This window comes from Dreissena polymorpha, chromosome 2, assembly GCF_020536995.1.
Source record: "Dreissena polymorpha isolate Duluth1 chromosome 2, UMN_Dpol_1.0, whole genome shotgun sequence".
In the NCBI taxonomy this organism is placed as follows: domain Eukaryota; kingdom Metazoa; phylum Mollusca; class Bivalvia; order Myida; family Dreissenidae; genus Dreissena; species Dreissena polymorpha.
In genome coordinates, this window is record NC_068356.1 from 104,055,869 (window position 1) to 104,083,192 (window position 27,324).

The window sequence follows — 27,324 nt, forward strand, 5'->3', positions numbered from 1 at the left end:
CCAAAAGTAAACTTCTTCTTTTCCGCCATTCTTGTGGAGACATCTTCCTTACATTAATCAAACCACACATTTTCTTGTACATCTTGCTTCTTGGTTAACCCCACTTCTCACAAAACGATTTGTTTTCCCATGAACGAGAACATCAGAGATATTTCTATCCCTTCTATATGCGATAAGAGGGGTTGTAGTGAACACCTCTTTTATCTTCTCTGACTGATGCAGCAAGGGTTGGTATCTTCGAACATTATTTATGTAAAATGGCAGTCGCTGGTCGTTGTTGGCAGGCGGGCGTTATTCGCAGGTACAATATATAGTGAAATCGTTCGGGGGGGGGGGGGGGGAATCGATGTTGTCGCTATTGACAGGTGGTCGCTATTCACAGGCGGTCGCTCAGGCAGATTGGAATGTACTTGCATAACACCTATCTACTTTTTATCCTATGGCAACATCTTTTATTTGTTTATATTCTGTACCATTGAATACTATACTATCGTTGTCAATAACAGTTGGGATTGTATTGCATTTTCTTGTATTTACTATATATGTACAAGCTTCTATTTTTGTGTTTTGGAATGGACGGGTAGAGTTTCGCAACATCAAAACACCCTAGTAGCACTCCCTGTGGTACTGTATTTGGAATCTCTTTAAGCTTCTTAATACAAATGTATTATTAATATATTGTTTCTCTGATGTAATGTAGCCAATTTGTAAAATAAAGAAATTGAGAAAGCATATTTAGGCGAAATATATCAGGAAAGGGTGAACGGGTGAAACTTGTTCTGTGTTACAGTATTTTGTATTTATCACTATTGGATACGAAACTGAGTACAATAATTAATAAATTATTGTAATTTATTATTACACTTAATGAAACTCAAAGCTTAAAAAAAACTTTCTACAAACCTAATAGAACCACGTAGCAAAGTATTGTTGGACTATTTTACTTTAAACAATATTTACATTTACATTTTATAATTACTTAAAGAACTTATATCAATGTCGCAGCAAAAGAAAGTATTGACAATAATGAGATGAATGATAAAATCCGAAACAAATGCCAGACAAAATATTCAGAAGGCTTCAAATAAGCAACTACAAAATCTTGCAAGTTAATGAAAACATTCATGCGAAAGTGAAACATATATAGCGGTACACATTCATAATTCAGGAACCATTGAGATGCATTCTGAGACACCTGACATTTACTCCGCTGAGAAGATTGACTTCCTGGGCGGAGCCAAGCTTTATGATTGGACAACTAAAACACCGTCTCCACCGGACACACAAACAGGGGTATGGGATGAAGATACATATATTTTGCAAGTGTATACTTCTGAATGAAGTATCGATTTAAACAAATATTGGTTAATATTGCAGTCGTACATTATGCCACAGCGTTGACAATAAATATTGACCAATCAACACATGCGTTCGTCTTCTGGTCAATCTTTATTTGTGTCTCGTTCTGAGAAAACTGGGCAAAATGCATGTGCTCAAAGTGTCGTCGCAGATTAGCATGTGCAGTCCGCACAGGCTAATCAGGGACGACACTTTCTGCCTAAATTGGATTTTTGCTAAGAAGAGACTTCATTTAAACGACATTTTACGTACATGCATTATGCCCAGTTTTCTCAGAACACGACTCATTTGAAACAGACGATATGTTAAGGCAAAATGTGTGAAGAGAATTTCGGATAATGCGGAAACATAAGCAAATGATGACAATTTGAACGATTCACATTTATTAATTAACCAGTATTTAATTATAGAACATACAAAAATACACCAATAGTGATCCAAACGCAGCTATTTTTATAAGTAATTTCGTAGCAGAAGATTGTTTAAATAAAAAAGATATTTTGGTGGAAAAACTGAAAGCAACAAACATATTATTCCTTACTAATTTTTACTTCACAATTTTTTACAATCATTAAGTTATTTATTTAATCATTGTGCGTGTTGTGAATCAGTAAACATGGCCTGTATTTCAGGAAATTTCTCGTCCTTCAGACTGTGGTAAAGTTTACAGCTGCTTTCATGATGGTTGCAAGGGAGGCAACTGTGACTTCATGCTGACCTGGAAGGAAACTGGGGATGACATATTATTCTCCCTTACCTGCAAAAGACCTCAGAATGCATATTGCGCAATAGGGCTGTCCAAGGATAACAAAATGGTTGGTTGTTGTTTTGCTTTTAATCGCCAAATTTATACCATAGTCAAATGAAGGATGGTGTTTTAAGTTTATGTGCCTTATATTCAAGACAACCCAGGAGAATGAATTTAAATTGTGACAGTACCTGCATATATAAATCGGAAATGTATACTTTCATGGCTTTACTGTTAAAAAATGCAGGTAAGTATGGCAGCTGAATGTATCCAAAACGTACCATGTTAATTGTGATTCGTTGTATTCAAATGATCTCTACCCTTTCACTTGTGGTTACTTTCAGGGTGACGACAGTGTATTTGAATGTGTCGCCAATGGTGACCAAGTCATTGTGTCCTTGTCCTACAATGATGGGCGCAGTAACAGCCGTCTGGAGCAGGTATTCGCTTACAGCTTTATTTATTAATAAAGTCAGATAGTTTTAAATAAAAATAATAAATATATTTTTGCGTGTTGAATACTGTTCCTCGAAAATCAAACGGTTTTATAGGCATGCGTACAATGAAATTATGTGTACGATGAAATTCGATAACTTCTTCTGGCATACATTAGTTAGCGTTTGATTTTAAAAGCATTAACTCATAAATAATTTAAAACGAATTTTAATATCTAAAACGTTCCAACTATAGAGCTGTTTTGCATTGACGTCAACAATTACTAATATGGTGTTGTTGTATGGTTAAAATATCATACACCTAAAACCTGTGTCTTATTGTTTACACCATTTATCATACAGCCACAATTTGGTTTAACTGATGTGACCACATCCTCGAAAGACGGAGTCATTTCCTGCACTTTCAAGAGGAAAAAGGTCGCCCCATCCAACACCGGGCGTAAGAAGCGGGCCGCGGAGGGGCCCACCACATTCTTTAACCTAAATGAAGACTTTACATTGTTCTATGCTTATGGATCGGCCTCATCAGGTCAGTTGCAATACAACAGTAAACCATGGTGTTATCCGTCAATATAATGCATTAAAAGTATGCAATACCACAGTAAACCATGGTGTTATCCGTCAATATAATGCATTAAAAGTATGCATATGTATAAATACCGAAATGAGTATAACTTTTCTAATGTTTATAGCAATTAATGCCTCTTTATATCAAAAAGTCATTGTTGAATTGTTGACCGGTCTAACACGTATTTTAGATTATTAATTGTCAAAGGAGAATAACTAGTTATGAATCACATGGAAGCATAGTCTTTGTATTTAACCCATTTATGCCTAGCGTCCAGAAAAAAAGGACTTGGCAAACAGCGTAGACCCAGATGAGACGCCGCATGATGCGGCGTCTCATCAGGATCTGCGCTGTTTGCTTAATGAATTTCTGTAAGAAATATTCTAAATATAAAAATAAATATACTAGACATCCCTTATTCTGAAAATAAATTGATCCAATTTAGAAGGATGGGAGAGTCCACTAGGCATAAATGGGTTAATTTGAGCAAATGCATTACATATCTAGGGACTATGAGCGGATTAAGATCTTATAGCTTTGGATAGTTTTAAAATTGTAATGATATTCAGGTGAGAGTCAACGCGTATCCTGTACATTTTAGTATAATTTTATTGAAAGCTTTCTTTATCATAAACACTAGCTTCAAACGTAAATATAGCTTCAAAGTCTTACATGTGGTTAAACCATATACTCTGTGGTGTTTAGGTTTCCTCATGAAGCACAGTGTGACCCCGCTTGTGTCAGATCAGGTCGCGGACTTTCAAGCTATCCAGGAAATAGGGGGCACTAGTACGAAAATTACCCTCATTAAAGTGCATGGTAAGTCTGTTTAACTTATTGTTGAATATGATTATTTTATTTAAGGAACATATTCATAGATTGCCTAATACAAAGCCTAACAATTCCTGTACAAAATAGCTTAACAAACGGTGTGACGAAAACAGGCTCAAATGAAATGTAAATAAAAATTACATTGAAATGACATAATAGAAAAAGTATAATATTTTCTTCAATACATATACATATATACATTTCTTCAATATCATTTTCCAAATAAATGTTTTATTTACGACCTTAGACGAAGAGAGTGTGGACTGTTCTATTCAAATGCTTCAGAATTTGCGATTTTATTGTTATGTTTATTCTGAATATTTTACTTCTCAATTGCACGCTAGTGTGTTAACTATTTTTGGAAATATTGTTCTTTGCAGGCATTTTAATGGTGATAGCCTGGATGTTGCTGGCCTCGTTCGGTATATTTTCTGCACGATTCTACAAAGATGTCTGGCCTGAAGGCTTTGAATGGTGCAGTCAGAAACGATGGTTTGTGGTGAGTTCAAATTTCATGACAAGAGTTGAAGTTTTCAGAGGTGTCAAAGTTTTTATTTTTTATCCTTTTGATACTGTTTTTAATCTTAACAGTAGTGAAAACTGTATAACAACTTTTACATCATTTTCAGTTGTCTTTACATGCTTAATAAATAAAAACAAGTTTGAATGAAAGGTTTGCGAAAAAAAAAACATTTTTAAGAAATTGCAAAATATTTATGCAATTACCTCGCAGTCATCTGGTTCATATTTTAATGTATGTTATTCGTTTATGGGGGCATCTTTAGATATCATTTAAGCACAGTGTTTTTGTGTCAAAAACACCATTTATGCCTAGCGTTAAGAAAAAAGCCTTGACAAACAGCGTAAACTCAGATGAGAGGCCACATAATGCGGCGTCTCATCTGGGTCTGCGCTGTTTGCTTAAAGGAATTTCTGTACGAAATATTCTAAATATAGAAATAAATATACTAGACATCCCTAATTTTGGAAATAAATTGATCCAATTAAGAAGGATGGGAAAGTTCACTAAGCATAAATGGGTTAAATTGTGTGTGTTTGAAGATTCACAGGGCATGCATGGTGACCGTCTTCTTGCTCACTGCAGCATCGTTTGTCGTCATATTCGTTTACGTCAAGGGATATGCTCAGGTACAGTCCATGTAGTAATAAAATTTTTGTAAATGCAAGGGCTCAAAATGTACATGTAACATTCTAGTTATCCACCGCCAAAGGCAAGTCCGTCCATCGTGCCGTCTGTCACAAAACATGATCTCAGAAACTATATAAGGCATCAACATGAAAAACTATTGCATATACATCCTTAGAGAGATGTGCCATGCACAAGAAAACTAACCATACACTTTTTAATATTGAATATAGGAATATTGTTGTCCGTCCGTCCGTCCGTCTTTTCGTTCGTCTTTCAGTCCGTCCGGAGCCATATCCTGGAAGTACTTTGACGGATTTCATTTAAACTTGGTATAAGTATATATGTGGATACTAGGATGATGCACGCCAAATGGCATTGTACACCATCTGTTAATAACGGAGTTATGGCCTTTTGTATCTTGAAAAAAAATGCTTTTTGAGTGTCAGATATATCACGTTTGAGTCCAGAAGCATATTGGCGGGGGATATCAATTCCACGCATTTGCTTGTTTAATGAAAGGTACCCACCAACCCCCCCCCCCCCCCCCCCCCCCCCCCCCCCCCCCCCTCCCCCGTTTTTGCATGATGGAAATTTTAAAGGCTATATATCAGATACCATGCAACATTTCAACATGAAAACTTAATGGGTTTATTGATATTAATGAGAAAAAGTACCATGATTAAGAGCCATAATCATTCACTTTCTTAAATAAGAGTTATTGCCCACTTTTTGTATGAGGGAACTCTCCAGGGCTATACTACAGATAATCTGAAATACAACATTTCAACATGGAACTTCATTTGTGTGTACAAATCTATTGGAAAAAGTGCCATGCACAAGAACCATAACCCTGCACTTTCTTAACTAAGAGTTATAGCCCTTTGATGTTTTTGTATTGAGTAAATTTTCAAGGCTATATCTAAGATACGCTACAAGAATTCAACATGAAACTGCTTGGGTGTGAAGATTTCAATGAAGAGAATTGCAATTTATATAAAAAACATATTCTTAATTATTAGCTATAAATTATTACTCTACACTTAATGATTTTACTGTCTATAAGGGTTTGCACCCATAAACAAAGTTGATTTTATGGAGGATATCAATTTAACGACTTTCTATTTTATATTTGAACTAAAACTATGGTTGCAGTTTTTGTTCATTATGGGATACTTTTTAACCAGGTTTTCCGAAGGAAAAGACTGGTTATTAGATTGGCGAATGCGGGCGGGCTGGCTGGCTGGCTGGCGGGCTGGCTGGCGGGCTGGCGGGCGGGCGGAACAAGCTTGTCCGGGCCATAACTAGGTCGTTCATTGTCAGATTTTAAAATCATTTGTTCACCATTATTGGACGGTGTGTCGCGCGAAATAATTACGTCGATATCTCCAAGGTCAAGGTCACGCTTTGAGTTCAAAGGTCAAAAATGGCCATAAATGAGCTTGTCCTGGCCATAACTATGTCATTCATTGTGAGATTTTAAAATCATTTGGCACATTTGTTCACCATCATGGGACGGTGTGTCGCACGAAAGAATCACGTCAATATCTCCAATGTCAAGGTTGCCACGACTAAAATAGATTTTTTTTTAAACAAACTTACAAAGGGGGTTAATTTTGTGTGTTCATTTCAAAAGTTCAGTTTGAGTTTTCTCCCTTTATCAGATTTTTTCTTCACAATGGAAACCTGGTTTTGTGACAATTTTGTCCCTTGTCTGTACTTAATTTTAAAGTGAGGAGACAAACCATACCATTCACATTACCTTTATTTATATTTTGAAAAATCTTTGTAAAAATAGTTCAGTAAGATTTTCAAATATTTAATTGTATAAAGATAAACTTTGTGTATCTTTCAGATCACTGGCTCCAATTTTGAGAAGTCCCATCCGATTATAGGAATTGTGGTCATGGCTCTCACCCTTATAAATGTAATTTTTCTTTGGCATAAAGATGCATATGAGTCGCGTTCTGAAAAAAAAACTTGACATAATACGTGTGCGTAAAGTGTCGTCCCAGATTAGCCTGTGCAGTCCGCACAGGCTTATCAGGGATGACACTTTACGCTTTTATGGTATTTTTAGTTTCAAGGAAGTCCCTCCTTACCGAAAATAAAGTTTAGGCGGAACGTGTCGTCCCTGATTAGCCTGTGCAGACTGCACGGGCTAATCTGGGACGACACTTTACGCGCATGCATTTAGCCCAGTTTTCTCAGAACAAGGCTCATATAGAGATACATAGTGTGTTCCTGTTGTCTTGCCATTAACTGCTGAAGCTTTACTTACTTATGTAATTGTATTAATGCTGATTGAACGGTGCAAATGTTTAAAAGAACATTAACCCATTTATGCCTAATGGACTCTCACATCCTTCTAAATTGGATCAATTTATTTCCAAATTAGGGAAGTCTAGTATATTATATTTTTAAATTTAGAATATTTCTTACAGAAATTCCTTTAAGCAAACAGCGCAGACCCTGACGAGACCTGTCTACGCTGTTTGCCAAGGCCTTTTTTACTAGACGCTAGGCATAAATGGGTTTAATACTATGTCTTTACAAATGTTTTGTCGTTTACATGTAAGAATAGATTTAAGCTGGAACTTGTATGTATTCTTAGCACTTTGCTTTGATTGTCAGCCTATCATGGCCCTGTTCAGACCTCACCCTGGGACCCCCAAGAGGCCTATCTTCAATGTGGCCCACACGCTGGTGGGAGTCGCTGCTCATGCTTGCTCAAGTAAGCTTGATATAATAGGTTTTATTTAGTTTGTGTGTTCTATTTAATCCTGGTGTACTACCCGTAATGTGTAAATGACGGTTAGATAATGAATTATATTCACGACCAATTTTATTTTTGCCGCTAAATAGCTATAATGTATAGGTTATGGTAAAGATGGTATGCAATGTAACGAATGTCGCCAGAATCACGGGATTGTCTTTTTTCCACTGTTGATAAATTTACTTCAATACATAATCACATTTATTTTATTTTTTTAGTGTTCAAGTATATATAAATGATATTTTGTGGGGGCATCATTTTTTGAAATAAGGATAAGGATGTGGAGACAATGGCATTGTGCGTCTAACTTTTGACTCCCTGCATCGGATAAGTTGTGTTGACACTTTCATCACGCAGACTCTGCAGAGGTTTGTCTCAAGTGTGGATTCACAGCAAACAATTGCAAAAACAAGATTATTACTGTTTCTAACATTTATATGCCAACTAAGGCCGATATGTCCTATTTTTTTTGGAAAATTCTCTAATTCCTTTTTTTATGTTGCAATATTTTCATTCAGTTACAAATATTTTCTCCGGTACGGCTCTGGCTGCGTCAAGGACACCAGGCTATGTGAGGATCATACTCTGGGTGTACGTAGGCTGGCTGTGTGTGGTAGATCTGGTCTGTCACATTTACGGATGCTACAATAAAACTGGTAGGTTTAAGCTTTTCAAAAGTTGTTAATTTTTCTACAGATAAAGAGTAAATGAAACTTCGAAAACATTATATTGAACAAAAGTCTATAATTATACGAAACGGGACAATATGAGTCGAGTTCTGAGAAAACTGGGCATAACGCATATGCGTAAAGTCTCGTCCAAGATTAGCCTGTGCAGTCCGCTTTTATGGTATTTTTAGTTTTCAGGAAATCCCTCCTTACCGAAAATCATGTTTAGGCGGAAAGTGTCGTCCTTGATTAGCCTGCGCGGACTTCACAGGCTAATCTGGGACGACATTTTATGTACACGCATTAAGTCCAGTTTTCTCAGAACGCGACTCAATTACACATCATCATAAGAGGATGATACACAGAAATTATGGTAACATATATATGACACTATTGAAGGGGAAAGACTTTCTGGGGATTTACACGAGTTTTTATAACCAATTCTATTATCAAATGTTTTCGCTACCCTCTCTCTACATATTTCGACGTGGTTATTTGTCCATTTGTTGTTTAATAAAGTGATCCGTCTAACTCCAGCTTTTATAGCTTTTAAATAGTTTGCAAATTCAGTTAAACTTCAGAGAAGATTCGGTGATTAATTCATTGTGAATCGCAAAATAACAGAAACATCCACAATTATTTTGTTTTTCGTTTTGGCAAGCACTAAAACGCATTACAACTTTATCAAATTCTAATAAAAATGTATATTTAGCATGATTTTACCTCATTTGTGTCATTTTACTTGCTTATGTACGTTGTTCTCTTATTTCACGAATCTGTAGCAAAACGTTTTGATTTAGAGCCCGGGTCACGTGCTTCCAAAAACCACAATGTGTGCATTTGTATAGATTGCATTATTTCTATGTCTCATTTAATACAAAAATGAAATAAGAAAGATCGCTATTTAGTGGTCAAGTTTTTTTTAAATGTATGATGTTTTTGAGTCAATTGAATGTACAGACAATTCTAATATTGAAAATAGAAATAACGCACCAAATATATTTTTTTAAATTCATTACTTTAACGCATTCCAGTATAAGTTTTCGCCAATGATTATTTTAGTTATTGATGTATGTGTATATAACAACTTTTATTTGACAAACTGCGTCAAAAACAGCTGGAATACGAAATTGAAATGAAATATAACTTGTTCAAAACTTGTATCGAAATTATCACTATTCAGGCGAATACAATATTTTCTAACACCTGAGATGAAAATTATGTTCTATAATGCGTATGTAACACCAATTATTGATTATGGATGTGTCACATGGCAAAATGCAAATACTAGAGACATAAACAGAATATCAAAACTGCAAAGAAGGTTTTTAAGAGTAATATTACGTAATGACTTAAATATAAATTATTATGATTTATCACAAAAAATACAATGGCTTTCGTTTGAAAACAGATGTAAATATTTCACAGGTATAATTATTTACAAATCTCTTCATAATTTAACGCCCACATATATTGACGACTTGATAAAACTGGTGAAAAACAATAATTACAATTTAAGATCGATATCAAACAATGATTTGACGCATAAAACACCTAACTCAAACCTTTTAAAAAAGTCGTTTAGTTACTGTGGTATGGAAATATGGAACCACATACCGGTTAGTATTCGCAAATCTCTCACTCTTACCACTTTCAAACATAGGCTTAAGAAATATTTCCTCTTTGAGGCGCAAAATGAGTCTCACGCGTTGTAACATTTTTCTGTTTTCCTCTTATTCAAAAGTCAAATACTCCTCCATAAGTGTCGTAATGATTATTGCAGATTTAAAATCTGCAATCAAATATACATATTGCTTTTTCAAACTATTTATATAGCAAGGAAGTGCAGGCTATTCTTCATAACAGTTGGGTAATTTCATATCCTATTGTGAACAACACTGGTCATGAATATGGTTTTCTGTAATTATAATATTTGTGTACATCAGCCGCTTCTATCAATCGTTAACTATTTCAAGAATTATGTATTCCACGTTTTTAAACTCTGACTTTGTACAATAATGTACGCGGCTGTTTTGTTAACTTTTTGTTATTGATATTGGTCGTGTTAATTAAGATATGGTAATTGTATAAGTGTGTGTGTGTGTGTATAGGTGTGTGCGTGCGCGCGTGTGTGTGTGCGTGCGTGCGTTAGAGTGTGTGCATATGGGAAAATGTAATCAACAATACATTTATATTCTTAAATACTTTCTGTTTATAAATATTTATTCCTTGAGACCATTTCATTATCGGAAGAGAAATTAATAGTATAAGAGAAGTCATATATTATACTTGCTTTTTATGACACTTCTATTACACTGTTACAGTACTCTTATGTCCGTCAAAGTCTACATGTTTGCATTATACTGTAGAAATGCATTATACATACCATAGTTGTTTGAAGGCCTCATTGAAAATAAGATTGCCATTGTTAAACTGTCTGCATGACTTTGTATCAATGTGTTGTCTTAATGAGTTACCTTCGGTAAATAAAGAGATTATTATTATTATTATTATTATTATTATTATTATATTATTATAACATCACACTTATGATCGCGGCGTTCCTTCATAGCATGAAGAAATATTCGTTGTATTCGTTGTATTCGTTGTATTCGTTTTTTATTAACGGATTATGGAAGTTGTCAATGGGGGTGTTGTATTTTTCAAAAGTCGTGAATATATGTTGCTTTTCAACGTAAATAATAATGGTAACATGACATTATTCTTAACTTTATTTAAATAAACAATCACAAGTGTCATATTTTGCAATATGTGTTAGTGCTGTATACCTCGACAAACAGTGAAGATAACAAAATAAATTTTGCGTCTGTACGTTCGAAAGCTAATTTGTATCAATGTTTTCTATTAACGTTTATATTATAAGAAATATTAACTTAAATCAAAATGAATTTCCGTGTATACCAAATCATGTATAATTGTAAAGAACTGTTGAACAGATTAAAACGAATGTGTCACCCAAACACGTCGAATCCATTTTTCCCGTAAACGCAAGCGCCTTACACGTCAAACAAGCGCCTTACAATAAGTACACAAGACAGACGTGGCATGTATGACGTATAATCCAAACCTCTCGTTGTTTGCATTGTTTTTCGAATTTGTTACAACATTGTTTTCTTTATATGTTTTCAGCAAAGAAAGCAAGCGCGTATGAGTTAAAAAACGTCACTGATGGTCCCGATTCTACATCATCATCCTCACAGGTTAGCTATTTGTTCTGACTGAATATTGTTATTTTTTTATTAATCTCTTGTTATTTCCGACTTTACCGGCTAGCGCAATTGTCAGATCGCTTAACTACAAAGGTAAGGACACATCCCCAGCTTGAAAACTCGTGTGCGGATTGATCATTAATATGGCCCTTGCTATGTGAAAAAGGGGTTTAGTGAATGTGCGTAAAGTATCGTCCCAGATTAGCCTGTTTAATCAGGGACGACACTTTCCGCATAAACTAGATTTTTGCTAAGAAGAGACTATCTTTAATCGAAAAAATACCATAAAACAGAAAGGCTAATCAGGGACGACACTTTACGCATAAACTAGATTTTTGCTAAGAAGAGACTATCTTTAATCGAAAAATACCATAAAACAGAAAGTGTCGACCCTGATTAGCCTGTGTGGACGACACAGGCTAATATGGGAAGGCACTTTACGCACATGCATTAAGCCCCTTTTTCACAGTGCACGGTCCATATAAAAAGTTTTCTTATATCATTACGCCTCTTCCTCTTAATTAAGTTGGAAAGTTGTAAGTAAGTGACGCACGTATTTCATTGTAACACTGACAAATCAGCTAAGCCAGGAGCGTATTAGTTGGTTTTCTGAAAGCCGTGATATAGCTAAAATACTGTTGAAAACGGCGAAACATAATAAATAAAACAAAGAATAACAGTATTATTGTTTTAGTTTTACATAAAATTGAATATGTAACATATTTGTATGCCAATATCTTTGATTCACTAAGTCACATTTTTTCAAGTTTTATAATTTAATTTATCATATTTAGTTATATTAAATTACATTCTTAACAAAATACAATATTATATTACATAATTAATCTGTCTAAATGTGCTGTGTCAATTGTGTGTAATACTTATTCACACTGTGTATTTGATATCAATATAAATTTGATTTATAATCAAGTGGTAGCAAGTTAACTATTCACCTGAAAGCTAGACCAAATTAACAATACATCATTGCGGTTTAAAATTAATATTGATGTCGACGATGTTTATGTTAACAAATATTTGATATTTACAGTTTAAGCAAATGTATTCATTAATAAGAACAGGTTTTTGAAAGTCTTGCTTGCAGTCCTAGGCCATGTTTTTGTCACATATCTGATATAATATCTCAGAACAAATGAACACATTAACATATGAGTCGCGTTCTGAGAAAACTAGGCATAATGCATGTGCAGATTAGGGACGACACTTTCCGCCTAAACAAGATTTTCAGTAAGAAGGGACTTCCTTAACACGAAAAATACCATGAAAGCGGAAAGTGTCATCCCTGATTAGCCTGTGCGGACTGCTCATGCTAATCTTGGACGAAGCTTTGCGCACATGCATTAAGCCCAGCTTTTTAGAACAAAACACATATATGATCAATATTAACTAAACATGTGAAAGATTGGGAGAAAACTAACACAGTTACCGAATGAAACTTATCATACAAGTTGATGGTATAGCTGCTATAGCTCTGTAATAAGTGCATCCTAACTACAATTTGTCGCACAATGTTTAATAAGATGGTCTTCTGGTACACAGTTTAATATGATTATTATGTACATATCTGCATGTCTGTCATTCTTTTTCAGGGTGTCAAGTCTTTTAAGATCTGGGTGCTAGCTCTACAAGGCATTGTGTTGTTGGGCCTTTCTCTGGCAGTCATAATTAGTGTTGCCTTGGGAGACAATGACAACATGTGAGATATGCGACACTTGAAATGTGTTGAGTTTAAAGTTGTGTCTGTAAACGAAACACTCACCTCATTATTATTATTTGCCAAAAATTACATTCAAGACAATTTGTATGTAACGTGTACATGCTGGAAACGCATAACATACTAGAATGGAAAAAGATTCTCATCATATTGGAACTAGTGTCTATGAACTGCTTTTAATACTCGGTTATAAATACAAATACACAATTTTAAATGCATATGTAATTGTTATGTTGATTTCTTATAATACCAGCGTATCATTTTACTAGTTCAATGTCTCCCCTTTTCGTTTGCTAATGATACTATCATTATAATGTGTTTTGTTATATTGTAGTATACTTCCCACTTTACGTATAATTTGTATTTTTATTATTTAGATATAAGTTATAGGTTTGTAAATGAAAGTCCATTCGATGCACTAGCGTTTATAAGGAAGAATGATCAGATATATATTTTATTTCAAAATCCGTTTGTAAAACAGACTTGTTAACATATGTTTACCTATTTTTTTAAAGATTCTAAAAATACAAAAAATCACTTAGTAAAATTGGGAATCAGGTAGCGAAATACCACAAATTACGGAGACGGAGACTTATACTGAAAATGCAGCTTCGTTTCTGAATTGTCATCATTTGACATTGGTAAAATTATACAGTGTTTCATTGAATGATTTGGAATTATTTTTTAATTGTTTCAAATATTGTTTGAATATTAAAAATGTCTTAGATGAAAACAAAATAGGCCAAATGACGAGTGGTTTATGCAATTTCCTTGTAATCCAAAGAAAACTGGTTCGATCTCCACTAGGAAAGTGTGTTTTTTTGCTTACATTCTTGTATTTATAATGCGTATCTACTGTTCCGTGTTAAGAATTAAGTAATTTAAGGCATTTGCAACATATTTAAAAATACCAAAATCTATAAACAAGTCTCTTGAAAATGTTCTTTTCACTGTAGTTTGTTTTTTAATCTTATTATTTAAGCAGACATTTACATTTTAAATTCGTGTTTTGCATTTTTAATTCAAGTTTTGCATTTTAAATTCAAGTTTTGATATATCTTGAATAGTGATTTTATACGTGTATATATGTATAAATGTTTTATTTTTCACATACGTTTTTATCATATAGCACTTATTCTCATGGTATCGACCCTCTACATTGTATCCTGACTTTAACGAGTCCACTTGAATGAACCTTAAAGAAGTTCAGGACAACAAATGTTTTTCTTTTTTTATAGAAATTTTGATTATTTTTTTTAATGTTTAATATGACGATCATGTTCATTAATTTCCGTTTTCATTGGAAAGTAGGTAATGTTTACTCCAGGATGATGCTATAACATTTTAAATAGCGTAACATATAATTGTGTAAGTTTGTTGATGGTTTATTAGTACGTTTATCAAATGTTGTATAAACCGTTCGTTTGTTAACAAAAGGTAAAACTTTTTTAAGAACACTTTGATTAGAACAAGCACATGCGTTTATTAGTGAACTTAGCAGCCATCAAAACGGACGATATTATGAGAAACTAAGTTTAGCTAGTAATTTGTCAAACTATTGTCGACATTAATGTTTATGTTTTTATGTCAAAGAATACATATTTATTTATAGATTTACATTAAAAACATGTGTTTTAATTGCTCGAACATTATTTATTGTTGTTTGTGGACTCTCCCATCCTTCGTAATTGGATCAATTCATTTCCAAATTAGGAATGTCTAGTATATTTATTTCTATATTTAGAATATTTCTTACGGAAATTGCTTTAAGCAAACAGCGCAGACCCTGATGAGACGCCGCATCACGCCGCGTCTCATCTGTGTCCACGCTGTTAGCCAAGGCCTTTTTTCTAGACGCTTGGCATAAATGGGTTAAAAGACATGTTTCAAATATGCATCTATTTGAGTCAATGTCGCATTCATTACTCAAACAATTAATTTCTGATTGTCATTTTTTAGCTGACTCGCCTTCGTGCCACGGGCATCTAGTAAAAGTACACAATAAAATTATTCGTCATGAAGCAAATACAAAAAAGCTAATTAATGTGGACACTTTATGTCACATTTACTTTTATATAACCCGGGCGCTTTATATGATTCCTTATTTGTAAACGAACGATTAACATTTGCATGATACAATTGAAAATAACGAATTCATTTTGTCGAAATAATATAAGTCCGTGTCAAGTTATGTTTAAAATATTTATCAAGTTTTCTTTTTCAGTGTTTCAAAGCAATTGTATACTATATATACCTACAGACAGTCGGCAACGCAATATTTATTTACAATTAATTTTTCGTATGAAAGCCAAATCCACAAGGGGATTTCTAGTATAATTTAAATGGAAACTTAACTCGAATATAATTGATGCTGACTTAAATATATTTTTCCCATGTTTGTTAAGAATTGTGCATTATCCTGCATGTGTTGGAATAAGTACTAGGGGTTGCCTTAAAGACAACACAGGAACAACAACAAACTTTAAATCAAACGTTTGCATTGACATTCGATGTTCTTTTCTTGAATACATAATAAACCATATACGTGCACTTAATAGATTACTATTTCAGAATATATTTCGACTTCATTTAGGCGTTTTATTAAGAATCTTTTTTCAACATTGTTACAAGCAGGATAACATAGTACATTCCCAAATTTTGAACGTATTATAAAGTATAAGGGGACTGACTCATGCAGTTGTTATTAGAAAATAAAATATTAAGTCGATACAATGGGTCACTTTTGTACATGCCTAAAATGTACTGCAATCATCGACAACGAACAAATGCCAATTAATGTCTAAATATAAGAAAATAAAAATATAATAACAAGTTTTTTTTAATTGTGTGCTCTCATTACATATGAGCAGTACGGATGTACTCTGAAAACATCACTCCATGTTGCGCATGCGCCATCGAACCAACTCACTGATTGGTATGTTCAACAATTGGCCAGTAAATTGAGACGGTGCCAGTCTTTTTCGGCGACCTGAAACGATGCAAGAGACCGTCATTTGTGATGTTTTGCTAAATATGCGACAATCATATAACAAAAACAGAATTGCATAGAAAAGGCGCATAACTACGGAATACCGTTAGTGCCATCGTGGTTACACATTAAAATCCAGAGGGCAACAATGCGATAGTTGATAGTGCGATAGTACGATGGCGACAATGCGATAGTATGATGACCTCAGTGCGAAAATACGATAGCGATAGTACGATGGCGAGAGTACGATATCGCGATAGTACGATGGCGACAATACGATGATGACAGTGCGACAATACGACGGCGACAGTGCGATAGTACGATGGCAACAATGCGACAATGCGATAGTGCGATAATACGATGACGACAGTGCGACAATACGATGGCAACATTGCGATAGTACGATGGCGATAATGCGACAATGCGATAGTGCGATAGTACGATGGCGACAATGCGATACTATGATGACGACAGTGCGACAATACAATGGTGACAGTGCGATAGTACGATTGCGACAATGGGATAATACGATGACGACAGTACGATAACGCGATAGTACGATGGCATATATACGATGATACGACGGCGACAGTAAAATATGACTATCGCATGGTCGCCATCGTACTATCACACTGGCGTCATCGTATTATCGCACTGTCGCATTATCGTCATTGTACTATCGCGTTGTCGCATTGCCGCCATCGTACTATCGCATTGTCGCTCTTTGGATTTTACTGTGTAACCATGATGGCCCTAACGGTATTCCGTACATAACAAAGCACAGCATAAAAAGGTTACGTTGCAAACCATTTTTGAAAAGAAATAAATGAAATATGAAATATGAAAGAATGATGAAATGTGGTTATAGAGCTGAATTAAAAAGTATGTCATTATTTGAAATAAAGACAGTGCGTTAAAATCATCTTGGTATAATACATGCCAGAAAAGTGCTAAGTTTGAATACATGAAAAAGGCTTTTAAATAGAAATGTGATAAGATACAGAATCAATTATAAAATATAGTGTGTGTTCATGCTATAACATGATAATATACATATACAATTTGAAGAACACATATATTTTTCGAGCAATTTAAAACCACACAAATACATGTGCATGTACTCGATTCAAATCATAATGAACCCCATCAATATATGCAAACATTCACGTTGTTGAATTTTAACTGGAATATAAAAACAAGTTAATAAATATACAGGTATTTTTCTTTCAACAGACACCAAACGCAAATAATATATTCACATACAAAAATACATATTTTCTGATACCTTATCTTTCGTCCTTTGATGTAAAGACAAAATAATGACGAATATTAAATACAGTGAAGACAAAGTAGACCATCTAAGGACACACATATATATATATCACATATAACATTCAACACAGTAATGTAGAATTAACCATAAAACGAACAAAGAACCAATTATTATCTGTATTCTTTGAACAATTCCATGTCAGGTATTGACTTGGGGATATCAAATATCGAGTGCGCATAAATAGACAAAACGCATCAATGATTTAATATTTTGGTCTTAGTTCTAATAAAACAAATTTGAAGTGGGATTCAACGGAACATCGTTAAACTAAAACAGTCTCATGCAAGACAATTAGTATAAAGTAAATGTGAATCTTTAAGGACCATATATTCCTCATCCTTTTTACTTTTTCCCATTACAATGTGTGTGTTTTTAAAAACACGTCAATCCCCCCACAAATATCATTTTTGAGCTCGATCAATGACTTACTTTTTACACCATCTAAATCTGCTGCGTCTTTTTCGACATATATCTAAGTGAAATAGAGTTACCTGGGTTACAAGCAGGGTCGCTGAAGCAATCGTCGATGAAACTTGCCAGGATCTTGTACAGAGAAGCCCGTCCAGCTTTCGTCCCTAGATGGGAATACATACATGGGAAACCGTTGCACGCTCGCTTGTATGACTTGAATGCGTTTACAATAAGTGACGGTAGAACACTGAAAATAGAAACATTAATTGTTGAACAACTGAAACGCGTTCTGAGAAAACTGGGCATAATGCATGTGCGTAAAGTGTCGTCCCAAATTAGCCTGTGCAGTTCGCACAGGCTAATCAGGGACGACACTTTCCGCCTAAACTTGATGTTCGGTAAGGAGGGACTTCCTTGAAGCTAAAAATATCATAAAAGCGGAAAGTGTCGTCCCTGATTAGCCTGTGCGGACTGCACAGGCTAATCTGGGACGACACATTACGCGCATGCATGAAACCCAGTTTTCTCAGAACGCGACTCAATAGTTTTCTTTAACAAATTGTGTAGTTATATTAATATGACAATCTTATCCTCAACGATTCATGAAATATCTTTACAAAGAAGAGTTTAGTTTAATCTTTCAAAACTTAAAAAATATCTACATTATAAAAAAATACATAGCAGTACGACATTCTCATAATGTCGTTAAAATTTATAGAATTCATTCAGTTGTAAATAGTATTTCTTTTCAACTAAAATTGCAATGCTTAAATGTTTCTATTTATTTGCACTTGTATTCTTATTCACCCTGGACTATGTGTGATGTTCGGCATGCATGTCAACTGGTGTTACCCACATTTGACATTTTCAATGCGGTTACTCCAGCTGTCATACCTTGTTGTCTAGTGATGTTAAGTTGGAAGTGTAATGAAATATAGGCAATCAGTCATATGTCTTAAACAAAGATGGGTGAACATTTATCCCCTAATCTAGAGTTGCAATACTTCTTTATGTGTTGTTGATTGGGATGCTGCAGGCGTTTGCTACACTTGGCAGTAATTGGAACACAAAAGATTAAAATATACATATGAGCCTTGTTCTGAGAAAACTGGGCTTAATTCATGTGCGTAAAGTGTCATCCCAGATTAGCCTGTGCAGTCCGCACAGGCTAATCAGGGACGACGCTTTCCGCTTTCATGGTATTTTTAGTTTCAAGGAAGTCCCTTCTTACCGAAAATCATGTTTAGGCGGAAAGTGTCGTCCCTGATTAGCCTGTATGGCCTGCACAGGCTTATCTGGGATGACACTTTACGCACATGCATTAAGCCTAGTTTTCTCAGAACACGGCTCATATTATCAATGGCGTTACCAGAAATTAATATAACACAGATAAAATATTATTTACATTGCTGAAAGGAACATTTTAAACGTGTATTTTGCGACAAGGGGTGTGAGTTGGACATAAAATGCATTCTGTTTCACTTCTTTAATCAATACGCCAACAATCTTATCTTAACCTATTAGCACCTATTCACCTATTGCGTAAGTATGCGTCAGGTCCTCTAATTTCCCATTAGTTTCTTAGACCACTAGGGTCTTTCGTCATGTCATTATACAAAATGCACCTGGTGCCCACATCTTAACGAGAGCGCCGATGGCGTTAACAGCATATGTGCAAGATACAGGGAAGTTGCTGCTTAAGTAAATGTTAAGGGAACAGTTGACTGAATGAAAAACTAAAAGGCTATCAAGTAGAAAAGTTATTTTTAAGATTGGCGTCACGTGGTATAATGTAGTTCGATATCGCCATCCGCGAATTTCTCAAATCAATAATTTCAAACAATTACCGACTATTTAATTAGATAATCTTTCCATTTACATCAGTGTTTGAAACGCTTATGAAAAATAATTAACCAAGCCTTTCAAAATTTAAGCACGGACAGATCTGTATCGAACTATTCTTTTCACAAATGAAAATAGACGCTACCCTATTCGTCTGCGTCAAGAATTAGTCGTAAAAATTGTGGTAAGCGTTAGATGCAGACGTGCACAACAGATTTTGTTCTGAATACAGATTTCTGAAGGCAAATTTTTAGGTCACATCACCCCAAACCGGAACTCCTGTTTTTAGGGTTACATGCAGTCAGTTTGATACTTAGCACACACTGTTGAGTGCATGCTGCCTAGGATTTGTAAAATACATTGCAAATGGTTGGTTTTGGTATCAACTTGAAGGTATATTTGTAAGCAATAAGAAAATAAGCCATTTTTGTGCTCTACTTTTTGTGTTGATGGTTCCCGGCTTTGAAAGTAGGTCATACTATTTGAGCCCAAAATGGTTGTCTGCACAGCTGTCAAAACCGGTTTGCCTATTCTAAGGTAAATATTTTGAGTTTGCGCGTATAGAATTTAATGACATACATTTTTTTCAAAAGATTATGCATTAATCTTTCCAATGATGTATGATGATATAGTGGGTATGCGCTTGATCATGGTAAAAATTGATATCGAACTTCAACTATTTTATATGTAATATAGAAGGAAATTAATTGCGCATGCGTAACCTTTATAGAAACTCCTCACAGCAGTTACTTCCCTTGCTTCGCCCGGTCAGTAACTTCTAGTATAAGGGAGACCACTGCGTAGGAGATTGAGATTTATAGTGCAGATAGAATTGTTTTACGAACGAAATTTGTTTTAGGTTATAAGAAGATTTTTTAACATAAAACGGTCTTAGAAAAATTCACTTAAAACGGTTTCAGCAAAATTCTTGGAAGAAAACGTTAGAAAAATGTTTCCAAATAAAAAAATGTAGAATTACCATATACTATATTAAATAGAAATTTCGTCTGATTTTTGATCAGGTAAGGCTTCATAATGGTCAACCGTATCATGTGCAGTTTCGAAATGTAGTATATACCTTAAGCATAGGTGCGTTGCACCTATGCTAAAAATTGCACTTCCCACAAACACGTGCACTTTGAGACTTTCCTAACGCACCTCGTAATCAAATCAATATAGCTCCCTTTTTTAGAACGGATGTTGTTGAAATTTCGACTCAGACTAATTCATTACATATCTAATACTTCATGTAAATTTAAATGAAATTAATCAACATTAAATTATCAAACATTACCAATTAAAAAATCACTGCAAACATAAAATTCTCAAAATCGTACAGTTTAAAATGATAGTGTGAAAAGTAAAGCGTATAACCTTACACGTCTTAATAATCGACCGGATTGTAACACTGAGCTCCTGAATATTCATACGAGTCTTTTTTTTACTTAATGATATGTTTATGTAAAAACCCACATTGAATGGTGAGATTTAAATCAAATTGGAATTATAAAGCGTTGTACTACATTTGATGACTTTTCTAACGCAACATTTTATCAAACTTCAATATCTCAGATATGAGTAAATAGTTTTATGTCAAGGTGTTAACTGATCATTGGCCTACGTTATGTGCAAGTAAACGATAAAATCATTCATCCGTGACGATCGGACGTGGGAAAGGTAGCCTTCAACATGCCGTTGTCGCGGTTTGCGCTCCTGAGTTTTTTAATGAATTTTTATATTTTGATTTTTAAATTAATTTTATGTTTTCCTTGTGAATACAACCACCTTAAATGAATAAATTAAAATAAAAATATAATTATATCGCGTTCACCATTTTCACGCGCATAAAAGATGAAACCACACCTATACCCACGTGAAAAAGCGATGTTCAATATGAAAAGTGTTGCGTTAGAAAAGTCTCCAATGTATGTAAACAGTGGTAAACATACTTGTTAAATACTGTGAGATCATACCGTATTATCAACTTACTAAGATTATCGGTAATTTACGACATAATTGTGCATTAACAAGAATTTTGTAAGTGGCTTGTTAAATGCGTATTGCGTAAAACATATACGTGACTCCTTTTAACCCATTTATGCCTAGCGTCTAGTAAAAGGACTTGGCAAACAGCGTAGACTCAGATGAGACGACGCATGATGCGGCGTCTCATAAGGGTCTGCGCTGTTTGCCCAAAGGAATTTCTGTAAGAAATATTCTTAATATAGAACTAAATATACTAGACATCCCTAATTTTGGAAATAAATCGATCCAATTTAGAAGGGTGGGAGAGTCCATTAGGCATAAATGGGTTAACAGATGAGAAAACAGTCAAACAATGTCAGGTGCAAAAAAGCAAATAATGCTTTTTTTACGTATCAGTATATAATTGTTGCATATTTGAAAACACATATATTTAATAAATATATATAAATATATATCATGAATTACTTTATATAATATTTTGTCATTTAGAAAACAAGTCTTCAACAATGTATTTTTATAAATTCCAATATAAAATGTAATCAAAAGTTAATTAATGTAATTTCAAGATCACAATCACAACTCTAACGCCAACCAATTACATGTTCAAACCTGTAGTATAACTACAAATGTAACTGCATATCTGTCCTCGTAGTATCCGTGTCCTTCCTTCCCGAATACGACACGAACAAATGAGTCGTGTTCTGAGAAAACTGGGCATGGTGCATGTGCGTAAAGTGTCGTCCTAGATTAGCCTGTGTAGTCCGCACAGGCTAATCAGGGACGGCACTTTCCGCTGTTATGACATTTTTCGTTTAACCCTTACAGTGCGGGAACCGAGTTGTGAAGGCCTTTGCAAACAGTTTGGATCCAGATGAGACGCCACAGAATGTGGCGTCTCATCTGGATCCAAACTGTTTGCTATTCTGATAGTATTCTTTGAAAAAAAATCGTAGAAAATGCTAATTTTAGAAATTCAGCAGACGACATTTTAGCAGACGACAAATTTCCCAGCATGCAAAGGGTTAAATGAAGTCTCTTCTTAGCCAAAAATCCAATTGAGGCGGTAAGTGTCAAACGATTTGTTGGGGTTATTTGTGTTAAATATTAGAATTCTACGTATTATATTAGTTGTAACTGGTTAAGTCCCGTACGAAAGAAGCTTGGTTATTGTATTCGATCTTTCGAAAGCTACTCTACAAGTGTGTCGCATAGTACACAAGATATATTGTATACTTTATTGTCAATTCATGTTTATTTTTTTCAAACATCATTTTAGCTTATCTACTTAAGCTGCCCATTACACAACTCTCTTACAAATCGGTCATGGTTGTTTTATTACAGTTCGTGGGTGCCTCCAAGTGTGCACATATGTACAGCTTACGTCAAGCTTCATACCAACAGAAGGTTTAGATCAATTAACTTGACAAGGATGACCCCATTTTTTGTTCAGGTAATTATGTATACGATAAGCAAATCTAAAGCGATAGTCAGTTAGAGTCACACTTATGACAGAATTCTGATTATTTTCTTAACCGCACTCGTCAAATATTGTGCGAAGGTTTCCTCCGGTTAATCCATTACTGTTTAAAAAGAATTTCAATTTCATAATAATATTGTTTGGATTTGGAAGCGTTGTGTTAATAATTAATTAAATAACAAATAGCAGTTCTTCCAGTTTTATGTGTCTTTGTTCCACCGAATTACACTATAAGTGAATGTTGTTTCTGAGAGTTTATTTTTGCATGAACTCAGAGGTATTGGCTAAAATCGTGAAAACCTTAATTACTCTTAACTCATTTATGCATAGTGGACACCCCATCCTTCTAAATTGGATCAATTTATTTTCAAAATTAGGGATGCCTATGATATTTATTTATATATTTCGAATATTTCTTACAGAAATTCCTTTAAGCAAGCAGCGCAGACCCTGATGAGACGCCGCATCATGCCAGACGCTAGGCATAAATGGGTTAAGTTTTCGGACACTCGATTTTGCTAATCAGGGAACCCTGTGATCAAACCGTTTTTAAACCGGATTCAGGTCATAGAACCTGGCAGATAAATGCCCTGAGTGCCATTGACCATAACAACTGCGTTGTTGGGTAGATGACCATGTATACCGGTAATAAACAATGGTCTCACCCAATAGCATTTGAAATGATATCGTATTCAGGAAGCAATATGAGCGTTTTTAATAACATTTTCATATACCATTTCAGGTAAGATATTTCGAAGTAATGAAGTTGTTTTTATTTAAAAGCAGAGAAAAAAGAGTACATCACAATAAAATACTTAACATGTATTTAGTGGTTTTATTTCAATATAATAATTGACACTCACACATAACATGTCCGTCTCTAAACTTTCGGACACTCCGATTTTTAAAAATGTTTATCGTATCCTAATTTTCGGACACATAAAAAACTAAAAAAATTTGGTGTCCGAATAATTAGAGTAATTACGGTAATTAATGTAAAAAAAAAATTCACATTAGGCAAAATGAAACAATTGTGTTATTACTATCGATAACACGTTTTCTAAGATGTTAATACCTGTTTATATACATGTCAGTAAACAAACTGTCCTTCCAACGTTTTATTTTTATCAGAGTAAACATTTTTTCATAAAATCAAATATGAAGCATTGGGATATAACATGTAAACGTATTTATTTGACTAGTGCAGCATATTTGGGTCAATATACACTAATGTTAACACTTACCTAGTTTTTACAATAACGAAACATACCGGTGCTCGCATTTGTCTCATTTGGAGCATAAGAATCGTTAGAAATAGTGAACATTCTTCGCTGTTTTGTAAGAAAAATTAAAATATATCTGGAATTGCAATATTATTTAATATTTTCACGTTCATCCAAGATTCAAATTAACGTTTATTCATGTTTTGTAAATTCCAATTGAAAAGTATTAACACAAATGTGACCAGGTTCGTTATGTCATCATCTGGATCTAAAGGTATACTTTAACCCATTTATGCCTAGCGTCTAGAAAAAAGTCTTGGCAAACAGCGTAGACCCAGATGAGACGCCGCATGATGCGGCGTCTCATCAGGGTCTGCGCTGTTTGCTTAAAGGAATTTCTGTAAGAAATATTCTAAATATAGAAATAAATATACCCGACATCCCTAATTTTGGAAATAAATTGATCCAATTAGAAGGATGGGAGAGATCACTAGGCATAAATGGGTTAACATTCAGACGTATCACGGGGTAATAGTAAATACGAAATCTCGCTCGCAATGCTTGTGCGGAAATCAATCACAGACAAACACTCTAAAAGCAGTTGTAAACCGACTAATGAGTTCTATAAAGAACGTCTTCAGGTTTTCATATTCCGTTCCAGTATTGCTGAAAAAGACAAATGTTGCATTCCATCTGTGTTTATACGGGACCTGTATGACATCATTATATTGTTCCAATATTGGTGTCTCAGCTTTGGTTAGTGCTGATTGTATACTTAACAGCATGGAAAACGCTATTTAAACATAAAACTGTCTTTTGGTTGTAGCGTTTATCACTCTTTTCTTTTTGATATATGTCTTTTTAGCATTATAAAACACACTGAATTTAAAGAGAATCCTCAAAAGTTGGCTATTCGACAGACGCGACGTTAGACTTGATTTTATTTAAAAGACATAAATGATTGAGATGACAACGAAATCAACGGCTTTTTTAACAGATCATATCCATTTACGCCATAAATGCAATATAAACAATAATTCATAATACCACATTCGACCAATTATCTCAATTCGCATATATGTTTTCCTCGTATGCTTTAAACCTAGTGAAATAATATTGTTACTTTTCCATTTAGAAACAACTAAATACATGTTCTTATTAATGAGAAAATAAACATTGGCATAACATGATATCACGAAGAACAATTAATACAGATTTGAACGTTGTACGTTGAAAAGTGTTAAAAATATCAATAGTATCTGAGTCGTGTTCTGAGAAACTGGGCATAACGCATGTGCGTAAAGTGTCGTCCCTGATTAGCCTGTGCTGTCCGCACAGGCTTATCAGGGACGACACTCTCCGCTTTTAAGACATTTTTCGTTTAAATGAAGTCTCTTCTTAGCAAAAATCCAAATTTACGCGCATGAATTATGCCCAGTTTTCTCAGAACACGACTAATATTATTGACCCCAAGGTCAGAGATATGCACACTGCATCCAGTGTACCCCCACTTTGCGAATGTAAGTTTATACGAACATGCATTCAAATGTATTACTTGTTCGGTCCATTTAAATAAAATAAAAATTCTTTAGAAACCTGTTTTTACATAAAACCATTGCAAAAGTTTTACCTGTAGTGTGAAATGTATCTCGAAGCAGTAAATTGGTGTTGAGATTATCAATGTGCATCCCTTACAATTAAAACAGCATAAATCCTTATTAAAACCGCAAAGGGCAACTGTCTTGTTTAAATGTCAGATGACAATGTGATAACAAATATATAAGTAATTAAGTTACGTTTATACAATTATCCGCGGTATTATTGCAGTTACATGTAGACAAATTTTAGAGTTTTTAAGTAACAAAGTACAGGAACATTACAGAACGATCCAATAGCAGAACTATGTTCTTTAATCGCTATGTGTACCATCCATTTTATTATTTACAGTATGTATTTAATAATTATATGCGTCTTACAGTAAAGTGTACGAAGAGAAAAGCAACGATATGCAGTAGTAGGCAACACTTGATATTAACCCATTTATGCCTAGTGGACTCTCCCATCCTTGTAAATTGGATCAATTTATTTCCAAAAGTAGGGGTGTCTGGTATATTTATTTCTATATTTAGAATATTTCTTACAGAAGTTTCTTAAAGCAAACAGCGCAGACCCAGATGAGACGCCGCATTATGCGGCGTCTCATCTGGGTCTACGCTGTTTGCAATGTCCTTTTTTCAGGACGCTAGGCATGAATGGGTTAATTAATACAATATCGCGCAGGTGTCAGATTAGTTCAGTGAAACAAACTTCATTAAGTGTTGACTGCATTTGGGATTGGACATACATCGAAGTATCGTATGTTAAAATATTCGTTGCTATGGATACCACATGACCCCATGATGCTTCTTGTGATATCTAATAAAGCTGATTTATTAGCACAACTTACTAATGAAGAGCCCTGTGCCTTGATTAATTGGGACACTATGCATATGGATCTTTATTGCATTGCGTTTATTCATCTCTATATGACTACTGATTTCAAAGTTGAT

General features: G+C 34.4%; 2 protein-coding genes and 1 long non-coding RNA gene across 3 annotated transcripts in view; 1 reads left to right on the top strand and 2 right to left on the bottom strand.

The window, feature by feature from the left end:
• LOC127868338 (uncharacterized) overlaps positions 1 to 2,099 on the bottom strand; it is a 153,429-nt gene extending 151,330 nt beyond the window's left edge. The window contains exon 1 of the long non-coding RNA XR_008044084.1: positions 2,090 to 2,099. This is a non-coding gene — a long non-coding RNA (uncharacterized LOC127868338). The remainder of the gene's footprint in view (positions 1 to 2,089) is intronic.
• LOC127868334 (uncharacterized) overlaps positions 1 to 15,152 on the top strand; it is a 102,109-nt gene extending 86,957 nt beyond the window's left edge. Inside the window, exons 17-28 of the mRNA XM_052409997.1 lie at positions 1,169 to 1,293; positions 1,992 to 2,174; positions 2,452 to 2,547; positions 2,905 to 3,091; positions 3,836 to 3,949; positions 4,342 to 4,460; positions 5,024 to 5,110; positions 6,964 to 7,035; positions 7,743 to 7,842; positions 8,403 to 8,540; positions 11,703 to 11,773; positions 13,390 to 15,152. Coding sequence (XP_052265957.1) covers positions 1,169 to 1,293; positions 1,992 to 2,174; positions 2,452 to 2,547; positions 2,905 to 3,091; positions 3,836 to 3,949; positions 4,342 to 4,460; positions 5,024 to 5,110; positions 6,964 to 7,035; positions 7,743 to 7,842; positions 8,403 to 8,540; positions 11,703 to 11,773; positions 13,390 to 13,500 — 1,403 coding nt within the window. The 3' untranslated portion in view covers positions 13,501 to 15,152. The remainder of the gene's footprint in view (positions 1 to 1,168; positions 1,294 to 1,991; positions 2,175 to 2,451; positions 2,548 to 2,904; positions 3,092 to 3,835; positions 3,950 to 4,341; positions 4,461 to 5,023; positions 5,111 to 6,963; positions 7,036 to 7,742; positions 7,843 to 8,402; positions 8,541 to 11,702; positions 11,774 to 13,389) is intronic.
• A 939-nt stretch (positions 15,153 to 16,091) lies between these two features.
• LOC127868337 (uncharacterized) overlaps positions 16,092 to 27,324 on the bottom strand; it is a 29,672-nt gene continuing 18,439 nt past the window's right edge. Inside the window, exons 2-3 of the mRNA XM_052410011.1 lie at positions 18,328 to 18,494; positions 16,092 to 16,503 (exon numbers count right to left, since the gene is read on the bottom strand). Coding sequence (XP_052265971.1) covers positions 16,406 to 16,503; positions 18,328 to 18,494 — 265 coding nt within the window. The 3' untranslated portion in view covers positions 16,092 to 16,405. The remainder of the gene's footprint in view (positions 16,504 to 18,327; positions 18,495 to 27,324) is intronic.